The sequence below is a fragment of the Desmodus rotundus genome, chromosome 1 (genome assembly GCF_022682495.2).
Source record: "Desmodus rotundus isolate HL8 chromosome 1, HLdesRot8A.1, whole genome shotgun sequence".
NCBI lineage: Eukaryota > Metazoa > Chordata > Mammalia > Chiroptera > Phyllostomidae > Desmodus > Desmodus rotundus.
Window position 1 is genome coordinate 95,748,637 of NC_071387.1, and position 14,854 is coordinate 95,763,490.

Genomic DNA, 14,854 nt, shown 5'->3' on the forward strand with positions numbered 1-14,854 from the left:
TGCGGGCTCGCGAGAGTGGGAGCTGTGGTTCGTTTCCCCGCAGTCCACTACTGCCTAACACAGTAACGGGCACATAACAGGCTCCAGAAAAGTAGTTTTCTGAATGAGTGAAGGAATCGGTGACGCTCAACAAGGATAGATGCAAGTATTATTTGCATAATGGAGGTTGGGAAAGATTTTGTTTCGGCAAGTGCATTGAACTAATTTAAGAAATATTTCCTGAGTATCTTCTGTGCGAAAGAACTATCTGTGCTAGGTTGGAAGGCCCAGAAATGTATAAAAAAGTGACACAAGAGTAGCACTAATGAAAGTCTCAGGGAGGTCGAGCAGGAAAATACACATCCAAATTGAAATGCGTTATCATTCATTCATTCAACAAACACGTGTGGACACTTTAAAAAGTTATTTTTTTTAATCCTCATCCAAGGATATGTTCACTGATCTGAGAGAGACAGGAAGTGGGAGGGAAGGAGAGAGGGAAAGAGGGAGACATCCAACGGGCCTCACATATGTGCCCCAACCAGGGTATGTGCCCCAACTGGGAATTGAACGGGCAAGCCCCCGGTGCATAGGATGATGCTCAACCAACCGAGCCACCCAGCCAGGGCCATTTGTGGACACTTCTAAAATGTCAGTTATATTGAACTAAAAAGTCTCATGTCAGCGGCAGCATTTGAATTGAACTGTGAAAGATAGGAAACTAACAGGTGAAATGGGGGGAAGTATACAGAAAGAGAAAGTGCAGGGAGTTAGGACAATACCAGCTGAGTGTGACGTGGCCAGAGGGCAGGGTGCTTGGAAGAAGAGGTAGGAGATGAGTCTGGAAAGGAGACATGGGATCAGACTAGGGCCCAGAAGGCCTGGTGGCAGGAAGTCAGGGGACCATTGTCTGGGCACGGGGAGTCATGGAAAGCAACTGAGGAGGGGGCTGTTCCAGGGGACTTGTCCACGGCAGGTACAGAATGGGAAGAAGCTGGGGAAGGCAGGTCAAGGCCCAAGTCGGAAGCCAGTGCCAGCAGTTCGCTTGCAAGAAGAGGAGAAATCCAGTCAGAGTGATATCAGAGACGAAAGAGGGAAGAGGATATAAACAACAGAGCATGAGGAGATCCAGGCATACTGGAAGGAAAAACTCACCCAGACTTAGAAATTCTGCTTGAGGAAAAACTGGTGCTTTTAAAGCACTCTAAGCAAGCCAGAGAAGATGCTGGTATAGGAAAAGATGATAAATTTAGAACACGTGGAGACCAGTTTCAAGAGGAGCAATTGTACTCCTAGTTGTATATCCAAGAGAAATAAAACATGTCCCCACAAAAGCTTGTACAGGAATGTTTAAGCGCATTATCCATATTAGCGAAAAAGTGGAAACAACCCCAATGTTCATGATTTGATGAATGCATACATCAAATGTGGCCTATCTTTCAGTGGAATATTACTTGGCAATAAAAATGAATGAAATACTGACACAGCCTACAACATGGATTGACCCTGAAAATACTATGCTAAGTGAAAAAAGCCAGTCACAAAAGACCACACGTTGTATGGTTTCAGCTATATGCGTTGTCCAGAGTAGATAAATCTACACAGAGACAGAAGTGGTGGTTGCCAGGGGCCAGGGGAGGGAGGATGAAGGAGTGACCGCACACGGATACAGGGTTTCTCTTTTGGAGCAGTGCACATGTTTTACAATTAGACTGTGGTGATGCCAGCATGGCTTTTGAATGTACTGAAAAACCCATTGAATTGTACACGTTATGCATGTAAATTGTGTGATATGTGAATCAATAAAACTGTCAAAAGATCAAAAATAAAAAGATGCTAGGAAGACATCCCAGTGGAGGTGAGTGAAAAGCTGCCGGGACAGGTGCTTGGAGAAGGAGGAGGGACGCGATCTGGAGCTGTCAGTTGGAAGGCGGACACTGACCCTGTGGAAAGTGACCCAGACCAGTCAGTAGCACCGGCCCAGGGCACGTGCCTGCTGAGAGGGAATGGCAGTGGTGGCCAAGCGGAAAACGAAGGGTCAGAACCCGTGTGTAATGTCATCATTTCCAAGCACTGAGAGCGCAAGGCCCCTTCTGCTTCTCAATAAAAGCGTCCTCCTCTCATTTAGTTCTGAGTTAGTTTATCTGAAGTTACCGAGTCCTAGAGCTGGCATTTTAACCCAGAGACAGATCACTACACTCCATCACCTTCCTTAGATGACACTGGCAATAACAACGCTCAGGACATGCACGTTGATGGATACCGTATGTGTCAACTACTAGGCCAAGCACTTGCTACATATATTCTCATTTGTTCTTCATAACAACCCATAAAGTAGGTGGTAGTATTTCTATTTTATAGATTGAAAAACTGAGGCTCAGAGAGGTCAAGTAAACTGCCTATGGCCACACAGCATTAAAAGCAGAGTTCAAAAAGATTTCAGGTCCAAATGAAGCCTGTGCTCCTTACCAGCTAGGGGAGCCAGAGACCTTGAGGAAGGAGACCCTATGGCCCAGCTGTCCTGTTCTCACCTTGTTCCATGCTTGTCTAGCTTGTATTAAACCTCAATTATTAGAGCTGACCTCCTTGTGGCAAAAAGGGCCTGAGTAATGGGACAGTTTCAGGAAAGATGGAATGGATCACCAATGTCTCATACTGTGCCAGGTTTAGTTAAAACGGAGACCATATCAGGGTCTTCAGCAAGAGTGGCTGCTTGGAGGCCAGGCGGTGGGGAGCCATCTGCTTGGCTTACGATGCTGGAGGGTGGTGAGGTGGATGGAGGTATCCAGCCCTGATGACTCTTCTGAGGGAAAGAGGGAGCTCAAGAGGTTTGAGCTGGTTCTGGGCTGAGTGAGGCAAGAATGTAAGGAGGCTTCCACAGTAGCTGGGGGATCTCAGGGCTGCAGCAAAATACCCACCTCATCCCTCTAACAACCTCCTCTTCCCCGGACACGGTGCCAAGCACTCGACAGGCAGAAAGTAACCCACCAAACCTCACGGCCACCTGTGAAATTCTTATTACAAACTCCGTTTGTGACAGGGCAACTGAGGCACGGGCAGGTAAGTTCCTGGCCCAAGGCCACATAAGTGTGAAAATGGTAGATCTAGGGTCTGGATCCTGCCTACCTGGTGAAGGGACTGGCCCGGTTAACCTCCTGGGGGAACCTCGAACCATCCCAGTGAGCAGCACTAGAAGCCAACTCAACTGGCTATTCCAAACATTCCATTTCAATGTAAGTGGACATCCAACCTTCCCAAAGGCCACTTTCCCTCACCACAGTCTCCAGGGGAGATGGCTCCAGCCTCTGTTCTGAAGGGGCCAAACCTGCTCCGGGCTCCTTTTCCAGTCCACCCTGACCCTCGTGCAGCCTTGGGTGAGACAGTCCCTATTTGGGCCATCCGTTTTCTCCACAGTAAAATGAAAATGCTCTTGACTGGTCGGTCAGTGCCTATTCCTTTCCTGAGGTTACCTCTAAGAATGCTTTAGATTCCTCAGGCTTTGGACTCCAGGGCAGCCTCCTTCTTCTGCGTTCCCGTAAGGAGGATTACTATTACCGCACTGAGCCAATTGCAGGAGAAAGGACAGATCCTTCACTTAGAGGTTAAACACATGGATCTTGGTGTTCAAGTAAGTGCTTGGATCTCATCTTTCCCCTTACTAGTTGTACAACCTGGGCAAGTCACTTGACCTGTCTGTGCCACAGACTTCTCACCTGTAAGATGGGAATGACAGTGCCTCCTGCAGGTTACAGGGTTCTCACAGGTTGGTGTGAGAATTACAGGGGCTATGTGCATAAGCACCAGGCACCAGAACTTGGGTTTGGTAAGTAGACAGGGACCCTGTTTTATCTATTCCTGCCCAGAGCCTTAGCAAAGTACCTAAACCAGAACAGTGGCTCATCAAATGTTTCAGTGAAAGACTAGGTGCTCTTCTCAGAGCCCTTCTGGTTCTCAAGTTCTGTGATTCTAAAAAGAATTTACCCAGTGGTGGAAAGGACTTGGTGAGTATGCTGTCAGTGGAGGCTGTGAAACCACACAGAAAGGACTAGAGAACTAGGTGGAGGGCTGGACTCACTGGGGATAAGACTGAGTCTAATTGTTCTCTGCATCCTCGGTCCCCAGGATGGGGCCGAGTGAATGTGCAACCTTTAAGAACCTTTTTACATTGAGGTTTGTACCTGGTAGATGTGCTTGATATGGTGGATCTTGGTACCCTTGGGGGTGAAACTGATGTAGAGTGTGGAGTTCTCCTGGCTGTGGAGAGAGAGAGAAGAGCAGAGGTAGAAGGTGAAGAAGATAGCGACCCAGAGGCAACCTGGGGGCCTGGGTCAGGGGAAGATTTTGAATTGCCAGCACTGTGCTAGGGACCTCACTGGTGTGACCTCACGTAATCCTCACAACGCCCTGCTGTTTCCTTTTGGTAACTAAGGCTCACGGAAGGGGTCGGCCTCTTGCCCCAGGCCTGGAACCCAGGGGGAATGTGTCTCTGGAGCCATGTTCTTCCCGCTGCACACCAGCTCCCTAGGGTCTCCACTGTACGGGCTCCGCTGTTCATCTCCCAGATAGCTGCGTCAGCCTCTGGCTCCCTCTCCCATCTCACCTTTCCCTTACCTTCCTAACATCATGTTTTGATCCTGCCAGTCACCTACACGGTATTCATCAAAGGCTCCTAGCTGCCCACAGGGTCAGGTCTGAAGCCAAATTCCGATCTGCCTACCTGCTCCCTGCTCCCAGACCTGCCTGACTGTTTGCTGCCTCTGAGTCTTCACCTAGGCTTTTGTCTCTGATGAGAATGTCCTCCTTCCTCCCTGGCCCTTGTCCTCACCCTCCAGACCCCAGTTCAAGCCCCAACTTCTCCATGACCCCTTCCATTTCTCCTCCAATCCACATAATCTTTCCTGGCTCTAATTTCATATCACACTTCCGACAATATCATTGTGTTTGGCATTTGTGTTCAAAAGCACTAGAGACCCTGGCTCAGGTGCTGGCCCTGTCTTTACCTCACTGAGCCAATTTAAGAAGCCACTGGACTTTTCTGGCTTAATCTCCTTTTCTGTAAAGCAGAAAATCCAACTAGTTATCCCCATGGGCCCTTTATTCCCCAATATTCTGAGACTCAGTGATCCTGTGTGTGCATGAGTTTGGTCTCTTCTATCTGAACATAAGCTCTATGTGGGCAAGGGCCATTCTGAAAACTCTTCTCCCACCTCTCCTAGAAGTGCTGGCCCAGAAGGAAAGGAACCTAGCACAGCGGAAAACAATAGAGAGATTGGCTGTAGACTTGGACTCAGACTTAAGTTCAGAGTCCAGTGTCAGCACTGCCTAGCTATATGACTCTGAGCCAGTCCCTCCCTTCCCTGAGCCTCAGTTTGTTCATTAGTAAAATGGAGGGAGGCACAGCTGCTTAAGAGTTGTGAAAGCCTTGGGAAAGCCACCAGCTGTGCACACAGCTGGCACATGACCTCATGGAAGGCCAGTACTCAATGTGCTTCTTGTTCCATCAGTAAATGTTGCTCTGACTCAGAGCTCTTAAAGTGCCTTTGCTCTTATGAGTGTTGACAATGTTGGGGTTGTAGCTGGAATCAGTTCTAATTACCCCGGGGGGGGGGTACTCTAGGACAGGGAGGGGGTTTTAAGGGACAACTCGGGGAGGCAAGGTCTGGGCCCTGGGTGGGGACAGTGGGAGGAGAGGGTGGCATGCTGCTCAGGACTCACTTTTCTGTGAGGATGTTGATGGGGTACAGGACTGGAATGCTGGTGGTGGCCGAGTTGTCCTCCAGGAGGCCCGAGTCCTCATTGTCACTGCATTGGGGCAAAGGAAGGGCAGTATCAGGAGCAGGGCTTGGCCAGAGCTGCATGGCAGTCTGAGTCCAGGGCAGGATGCTGGGGTGCTGCTTGGGGTCTGCTCACCAGCTCACATTGGCGTGCAGCTTGGCAAAGTCCCCCCAGGAGCTGTTCAGCAATGTGTGGAACATCACCTGGATAACAACCTGGTAGGGGAAGAGAGGGCAATGAAGAAGGAAGGGCATGAGACTCAGGGGGCAGCCTCAGCACCGCACAGCCCCATACCCAACCTCCATAATAATAGCAACTGCTTACTGAGGGCTCGCTACATCTCAAGCTCTGGGCTAGGTGTTTTATCCCCATCACACACGGTTAAGTTGTATGTGTATAAGGTCAGAAAATGAGTAAGTCAACTCCAAGTTTGTCTGATTCCAAAGCCCAGACTCTCAAACATGACACAAATCACTTCTGCACACATTCCCTTTGGGGTGGGGGTGGGGGGTAAGCCCTTCTCTGCCAATCACTGGCATCCTTCTCCAGGGCCAGGAGCTCCCTCCCACCCTGAGCTCAAAGGCCCTGGCTGCTTGGTTCCTAGGGGCTTAAAGCACTCACCGAGCTGCCTGCCCTAAAGATGGGAGAGCTCACATTGCAAGAGAGGCTCCTGGTCAGAAGCTTGGGTTCCTCAGGAAGCTCCTCGCAGCTCACAGGTATCTGCCTGTGGGGCTGGGGGTGAGGAGAGAGAGAGAACGAGCTTTTTAGTGGGCAAGGTGAAGGGTTCCCCAGAGGCCACCAACACCCAGGGCCCACCTCCTCTACCTCTGTCCCTTTCATGGCACATTCTTAGAAAGGTGGGGTCAAAGAACCGGGGTGCGGCCAGAGGTTTAGTGCTAAGATGTTCACTGCAACACCATAAAAGTGAAAAACTGGGGGTGATCCAGCAGTTCAGAGAGATAGGAGTGGTTCAGTCAACTGGGATACAGCTGGAGGAGAGGACATTGTGATGTTGTTAAAATGCTGCTACATCGGCCCATTCAGCAATTATTATTATTTTTCAAAGATCTTATTTATTTATTTTTAGAGAGAGGGAAAGGGAGGGAGAAAGAGAGGGAGAGAAACATCAATATGTGGTTGCCTCTCATGCTCCCCCTGCTAGGGACGTGGCCCACAACACAGCATGTGCCCTGACTGGGAATCGAACCAGTGACCCTTAGGTTCACAGGCTGATGCTCAGTCCATTGAGCCACACCAGCCAGGCAGCAATTATTTTTAAAAAGAGATTGATCCTGGACTAAGCAGTATAAAATCATTCATCTTCATTGCATTCTGTGAGAGACGGATTTCAGCCTCAGATTGGGAAGGTAATTAGATAAGGAAATAGAGGCTCAGGGAAGTCAAGTGTCTTCCTCAAAGTCTCACAGCTGGGTAAGCTGGCAGGGATCTGCTAGGAACTTGAACACAGGTTGGTTTGACTCCAGATCTCAAGTTCTTTTTTTTTTCTTTCTTTTTATTTTTCTTTTTTTAAATATATTTATTGATTATGCTATTACAGTTGTCCCATTCCCCCCCCACTCCACTCCATCCTGCCCACCCCCTCCCTCCTACATTCCCCCCCTATAGTTCATGTCCATGGGTCAGACTTATAACTTCTTTGGCTTCTACATTTCCTACACTATTCTTACCCTCCCCCTGTCTATTTTCCACCTATCATCTATGCTACTTATTCTCTGTACCTTTCCCTCCCTCTCCCTCTCCCACTCCCCTATTGACACCCCTCCATGTGATCTCCATCTCTATGGTTCTGTTCCTGTTCTAGTTGTTTGCCTAGTTTGCTCTTGTTTTTGTTTTAGGTGTGGTCGTTAATAACTGTGAGTTTGCTGTCATTTTTACTATTCCTATTTTTGATCTTTTTCTTAGGTAACTCCCTTTAACATTTCATATAATAAGGGCTTGGTGATGATGAACTTCTTTAACTTGACCTTATCTGAGAAGCACTTTATCTTCCCTTTCATTCTAAATGATAGCTTTGCTGGATACAGTAATCTTGGATGTAGGTCCTTGCGTTTAATCCTGGGTGGTAATGTAATTATGATGTGCCTTGGTGTGTTCCTCCTTGGGTCCAGCTTCTTTGGGACTCTCTGAGCTTCCTGGACTTCCTGGAAGTCTATTTCCTTTGTCAGACTGGGGAAGTTCTCCTTCATTATTTGTTCAAATAAGTTTTCAATTTTTTGTTCTTCCTCTTCTCCTTCTGGCACCCCTATAATTCGGATGTTGGAACGTTTCGAGATGTCCTGGAGGTTCCTATGCCTCTCCTCATTTTTCCAAGTTCTTGTTTCTTCATTCTTTTCTGATTGGATGTTTGTTTCTTCCTTCTGGTCCACACCATTGATTTGAGTCCCAGTTTCCTTCGCATCACTATTGGTTCCCTGTACATTTTCCTTTGTTTCTATTTGCATAGGCTTCATTTTTTCATCTACTTTTCGAACAGATTCAACCAATTCTGTGAGCATATTGATAACCAGTGCTTTGAACTGTGCATCCAATAGGTTGGCTATCTCTTCATCGCTTAGTTGTATTTTTTCTGGAGCTTTGAAGTGTTCTGTCATTTGGGCCATTTTTTTTTTTTTTTTGTCTTGGCACTTCTGTTACTTTAAGGGGCGGAGCCTTAGGTGTTCACCGGGGCAGGGTAACGCTGGTCGCTGTGCTGTGACGCTGTACGTGGGGGAGGGGCCAAGAGGGAACAATGGCGCCCGCCTCACTCTCCTCCGGATTTCAGTCTTTCACTCCACTACCCACAATCAAACTGGGCCCCTCTGGTGCTGGTTCCCCAGTGGGTGGGCTTGTGCACACTCTAGGCCCCTGTGGGTCTCTCCAATGACCTCTCCGGTGAGGCTGGGAGTCTCTCCTGCTGCTGCCCCAACCCCCACCATCGCTTTCAATCAGAGGTCTGAGGCTTTATTTCCCCGAGCTAGAGCCCTGGGTTGCGCAGTCTGCTTCGCTCCCCGCCGTTCGCCCGGTTTATCTGTGTGCGAATGTGGGGCCCTGGGGTGCTACCCACTGCTCTGCCTGTCCCGCTCTCTGCCACTCTGAGTCCGGCCCTCTCGGTTTATCTGCACAAATGTAGGGTTGCAGGGTCTGCTAGTGCTCGGACTGCCTGCCCCCCCACACTCTGCCAGTCTCAGTCCCGCCACGGCCACGTGAGTCCTCTCCACCCCAGTGCCCGTCTCCGCCCCTCCTACCGGTCTGGATGAATGTTTATTTTGTATTTCCTTGGTGTTGGACCCCCTTGCCGTTCGATTTTCTGTCAGTTCTGGTTGTGCGAGGAGGCGCAGTGTGTCTACCTACGCCGCCATCTTGGCTCTCTCCTCAAGTTCTTTATCATTCTACTAAATGCCTCTTCAGGAAGCATTTAATATTGCTGTATAAGAAGAATTCCAGTGTCCATGGGCAGGCGGGTAGATCAACAAAATGGAATATTACTGAACCTTAAAAGGGAATGAAATTCATACATGCTATGACATGAACCTCAAAAACATTCTGCTGAGTGAAGTAACACAGACACAAGAGGACAAACATATGATTGCGCTCATATGAAATATGTAGAAAATGCAAACTCACTGAGATGTAAAGTAGATTAGAGGTCACTATAGGAAGAAGGTGGGGAACTGGGAGTTATTGCTCAAGGGGCACAGAGGTTCTGTTTGCAATGATGAAAAAGCCCTGAAAATAAATAGCGGCGATGGTTGCACAACGTCACTGACGTAGTCCTCGCTGCAGAGCTGTGTGGTTAAAATGGCGAATTTGGTATTATGCATGCTTTTCCACAACAAAAACTTCTCTAAAAACATGGAGAAAAAAATAACCATATGGAGCTCAAAATGCCAATGCAGTTAAAATATAGAATAAATAAATGTTGTGATTTGTATGTACAAACAGAAGGATAAATACCAAAATAGTAAAAGTAGTAATTGCTGAGTTGCAGACGTACGGGTGATTATGTTCTTCCAACTTCTCTGTAACTTCCAAGTTTCCATGGGGATCAGGTGTTACTCTTACAATAATAATTTTAAAAATAAAAGTTGTATCTCAAACAACCCAGGCCATCCCTCCAAAACCTGGTCACCTTTAGGAGGGAGGTAGCTTGATCTCACTAAACCTGTGCACATCTTCGTGGTCACCAGGTCCCAGAGCCTCTGTCATGCTCCATTTCATGAGACTGTCTCACTCATCCCGTGGGTGTCCCCAGGCTCATTTTTCGGTTGTAGAATCTGAGGCTCACACCGGGTGACCCTTGTATCTCAGGTCATACAACTTGAGGGTGGCCACTAGGCCGCAAAACCAGATGTGCCCCTAGGACCTCTGTGTGCCAGCGCTGCCCATGTCTTCAGGCTGTTCTAGCTGCCTACGGCTCCCAGAAGCTGTGGGGTCAAGCAGGTAATGTGGGCAGGCCTTGCTTTCTGGCTCACCTTGAGCATCTCTACTTTTCGGAATGAGAGTCCCCAGGGGAAACTCAGGCTGAGCCGGACCCAGTAAGCGTCTTCTCCCGAGTTATTCAGTGTCAGCTCCATAGAGAGGCTGGCAGAGGGGCTCAGACGCAGGACTCTGGATCTGAGGGGGAGATCAGGGAAAAGTTATGAGGGTCAAGGTGAAGGAAGAAGGATCAGTGGTGGGGACTTCCTGAACTGAGGAATCTGTAGTCCAGAAAAAATAAATACACACAAAATAAGCTCCTATGCACTGGCTTTAAGTTTTGCGATCTCATTTATCCAGACAAGAGTGCCTCAGGGACTTGCCTTTCTCACAGGAGGCCAGTAAGGCCCAGATAAGACATCTAGTGAGTACAGATGGGGGTCTTCTGAGTGGGACAGGAGGAGGGGTGGGGAGCCTTACAGACCTTGCAGGGTAGAAGGACAGCCCCAGGTTTGCTTCACATTGCTTGTCCTCTCCACAGTTCTTTTCAAAAGGGATCTGAAACAAGAAGAAAGGACCAGGAGGCTCAGGCCCCCAGACTCTGGAGGGCCTGGCCCTGGCCTCTCTGTTGGCCACTCTTCCCTTCTTACCTCCTTGGTCTCCGAGTGTGGCGAGGGTCTCAGGATGGGCTGTCTGTCCTTGCCCTGCTAAACATGGAGGAGTGGGAGGGCCGGGAGACAGGAGAGGTTAGTAGAGGCAGCAGAACTCACAAAGGAGGCAGAGAGTTGTAGCTCAGGGCCTGGGGCTCAGCCGGGCTAGCTGTGGTCTGCCCCTCTCAGGAGCCAGCCCCCTCCCAGGCAGGCCCCACCCTCCGGACTCAGCCCAAGGCCATCTGTGCAGTCCTACTCTGGTGGCAGCTCCTTGAGGATCAGAGTGTCCATTTCCTCTCCTGGACAGGAGATCTGGGCTTTGACCAGACAGCTCCCACAGTTCCCCTTAGCCCATCCCCTCCGTGGAGGGAATGCCTGCTGCACAGCCTCTGGGCTCACCTACGTGGGACCTCTTACTGTGCTTCTCCTCTGTAAACCCCATCTCCCCCTAGAACAGCTCTCTAATCAGATAAAGGCCAGTTGTTTTTTTTTAAGTTTCTTGCCCCCCCACTTCACCTGAGGATATGTTTATTGATTTTTAGAGAGAGAAAAAAAGGGGGGGAGAGAGAGATGTGAGGAACATGGATCAGTTGCCTCCGGTTTGCACCCGGGACAATGCTCCAATCAACTGACCCACCCTGCCAGGGCGAGACCAAGACTCATTTGTGCAACATTTCCCGAGCTTCTGCTCTGGGCCAGGCTCCATGCTGGGCACTGGGCATACACCAAGAACAAAATGGATACATGCCTGCCCTCCTAATCTGGTGGGAGAAACAACCTGGCATCTTCAGGGTTATGATGGGACAGGGTAACTTTAGAGCATGTAAAAGAAAATTCTACCCCACACTTGGGTGTCAGGGAAGCTTCCTAAAGGAATGGCCTGCCAACTGAAATCTAAAGGATGAGCTGGAGGGAGCCAAGTGAAGAAAATGGAGAGGAAGGAAGAAAGAACAATCTACACAAAGGCTCAAGGCAGGAGAGACTAGGAGCAGGAAGGCGCTCACACCAGCTGGAGTGCCGTGTGTCAGAGGGCAGGAGAGAGGAGCAGGGTTCAGCTTCCCCTGGGCCTTGTAAGCCCTGTTAGGGGCGTGGGACTGCATCCTGAACATAAGGAAGTCATAGAAGTATTTTATGGGTTTTCAGCTATATGTTCTAGTGAGATTCCAGTGTCCTCTGCTTTCAGGTCACCTGCCAAGCAGCCTCTACACTCTTTCTTGAGGGGCAAGAGTCCTGGCAGCTTCTGCTGACTGCTCAAACCCAATCTCAACATTCACACAGATTCCCACCACCCACTGGACCACAGCCAGTTCCCAAATGGACATTGAGGACCTCTGTCTTGCTTAGCTGCCCTTCTGCCAGAAGCCAAGCACACCTCTCATTTGCCTTGAACTCACCACCATACCTTTCCTTGTGCTCTTGTTCCCTTTGCTTTTCCCTTCTTCACCCATCCAAAGTCTACTCATCCTGCAGGATCCTGAGACAATGACACCTCCACCAGAAAATCTTTTTGGATAACTGTGACCTCAGGTCTCTTTTCTACCCTGAGTTTCTATATCACACAGTTTGGCTTTTTAAAAATTAGGCTGATGGCAGAGTGCTCGTTGTCCCCAGATACCCTCCCTCACCTTCTCCTTTTATTTTTTAATCTGATCAGATGACCTCATGTGTTTCTCAGGCTCTTTTGTAATTAGGTGTGGCCATGTGACTATGTTCTGACTAATGAGATGTGTGCCCTGGAGAGTCCACCCATTATTCCTTCCCCTGGAGGGGCCCCAGAGCCTCCACCCCACTGTCCCTTCTTCCCAATCTTGCTTTTCTAAATTTCTTTTAAATACAAACTCCCATAAATTCCTTTGCTGCTTAAGTAAGCCATATTTTGTTTTTATTGCTTTAAACCAAAGACTCCTTTATAATACAGTCCCCTATTTCCTGCCAATTCCCCCAGCTGATCTCTCCTTACCGCCCTTTGGCCTCTTGATGTCCCTTCTTCCCAGAGAGAGAAATTTAGGGTGACGTTGATGGGAGAGATGAGGTCTTGAATGCAAACCTGAGGGTGGTAAGAATATACCTCACGTCAAGAGTCGAACTTTTACTACACTTCCAGGTACATGCACACCTTGTCCACAGTTTACAAATGATGAAATTCTAGTATTAGTTGTCTTCCTTACTAGTAGCAGAAAGAGATTTACTAGCATGAGGGTTGCCTCTCAGCACACGTGTCATTCCTCAGCCCCAAATGCACGGTAGACATTGTTAATCTACCACAGCACTTTTTTCAGTTGAGTCCTGACAGAAGGCCCTGAATCTTTGTCAAACTGCTCTAGGCAACCATTATTAACATTTGCACAATGAAAGACTATTCTAGAAATCCTAGTTCCTTAGAGCAGAGGTGGGTCATAGTCTTTTACGTTTTTACTAGTGCCTGACACTGGCACTTTAAAGGCACTCAAATCGCATTCACCTGATGTTTCTACCAACCTGAAGAGGTAGACAATATTATCTCCACGTTAAGGAGGAGGATAAAAAGGTCTAAAAAGGTGACACAATTTTTCTAAGGACTAGAACTAGTAAGTGAACTCAAATCTTTCCAACTCCGAAGTCTAAACTTTAGTTTTCCCCAGCATATCACAGTGCCTCTTCTCTGGCAAATTTATGTTTAAAAGTTTGAAGTCTTGTGATGGGAGGTAGGGGTGTGGGGAGGCACTGAGATGAGTTGGGAATGAAATAAAATTGAATTGATAATTGTTGAAACTATGTGATAGGTACTTGGGGGTTCATTCAACTATTTCTTATACTTCTGTATGTCTGAAAATTTCCATAATAACAAAATATAAAACCAACTTCAAGATCTTATACACCAATCATGTACCAAATTATTTATAGTCACACCTACTTTACACAGGACCATGAGGAGCCAACTGACTTTGGGTGTTTTCGTGATTGTTTAAATCAATATTAAAAAACCTTTTTCTGGGATGGATGTGAATAATAAATGAACATGTGTACCTGGCAAATAATAACACACTAGCCTGACTGAGTATTCTATAACTTGTACAAATAATTATGAAAGCTGGGTAGCAGCATTAATACACGATATATGAAAAAGAGTAGGAAAAATGGAAAGTACTTTACAATCACAATCATGTGAAAAATGTCTTTGTATATAGATTAGGGACTAGAAGAAAATACACTAAAGTTATTATGACTACTGTTGTGCAGTAGAGGAAATGGCAGTAGAGAGAGATTGAAGTGACTTGTGACTCAGCTGTGACCCAGAGCTAGGCCTTACACCCAGTGCTGCCTCTCAGGGCATCAGCTCTTCTACCCCTTCATTTCCTGGAGCAGCCTTGCTGGTTCCCTTACCGGGAAGTGGAACCAGAACTCAGTGCAGGACTTGACTAGGGTGACAGCTATGTTCCTGCTGAGTTCATGTCTCCCTCCTGGAAATAATCCCCGGCTTCTTGTCCGATGGCCATCCAGCTGCAGAGTGTAAGTGAGGTTGGTGACCAGGAGTCCTGAGCAGAGTGAAAAGGTGGGAGTTGAATGGTGGCGGATCCTGGGGCCATAAGCCTGGATTTTGGTGGATGGGGTGCACGGGGGAGGGCACAGATATTCTGGGGAGCAGGAAGACAGTACTGACCTTTGAACTGGGACATAAGAGGCTTGACCTGGAAACAGACTGTGATGTTAACTCCTTCCTTCTTCTTGTTGGTGGTTGAATAGGAGCACTCTACTTCATGCACTGGGATCTCAGCCGGGGAGAAGGACATCAGAGTGATGACGTCCACCACAGGCCGGGAGCTGCAGGGCAGAAGACAACTCACTCTCTCCCTTGGCCTCAGCTGCTATCCCCAGGCAGACCTAGAGCTCCATCTATCAGAGGCCAGGGGGATCCTCCATCTCTAATCAGACCTCAACATCAATGTCTCCTTGCAACGATAAAAATGATATGTGATTAGGGTTCCCTGGTTCACTCTAGCAGTCTTCTGACCCATTTTCCACACAGAAGAGTGAGCTTTTAAAAAGAGAAATCA

General features: G+C 48.1%; 1 protein-coding gene across 4 annotated transcripts in view; it reads right to left on the bottom strand.

Annotated features, from left to right (window-relative positions):
- The window catches only part of ITGAL (integrin subunit alpha L), a 40,804-nt gene that overhangs the window by 5,465 nt on the left and 20,485 nt on the right, over positions 1-14,854 (bottom strand). For 2 of the 4 annotated variants that reach the window (XM_045195502.2, XM_045195501.2), the window contains exons 16-25: positions 14,461-14,621; positions 14,184-14,335; positions 12,781-12,867; positions 10,821-10,874; positions 10,655-10,728; positions 10,227-10,368; positions 6,376-6,486; positions 5,890-5,969; positions 5,695-5,781; positions 4,158-4,233 (exon numbers count right to left, since the gene is read on the bottom strand). In XM_045195502.2, the coding sequence (XP_045051437.1) occupies positions 4,158-4,233; positions 5,695-5,781; positions 5,890-5,969; positions 6,376-6,486; positions 10,227-10,368; positions 10,655-10,728; positions 10,821-10,874; positions 12,781-12,867; positions 14,184-14,335; positions 14,461-14,621 (1,024 nt within the window). Of the gene's footprint in view, positions 1-4,157; positions 4,234-5,694; positions 5,782-5,889; positions 5,970-6,375; positions 6,487-10,226; positions 10,369-10,654; positions 10,729-10,820; positions 10,878-12,780; positions 12,868-14,183; positions 14,336-14,460; positions 14,622-14,854 lie in introns of all 4 variants that reach the window. The other 2 variants (XM_024560289.3, XM_045195500.2) reach the window with 1 other exon arrangement.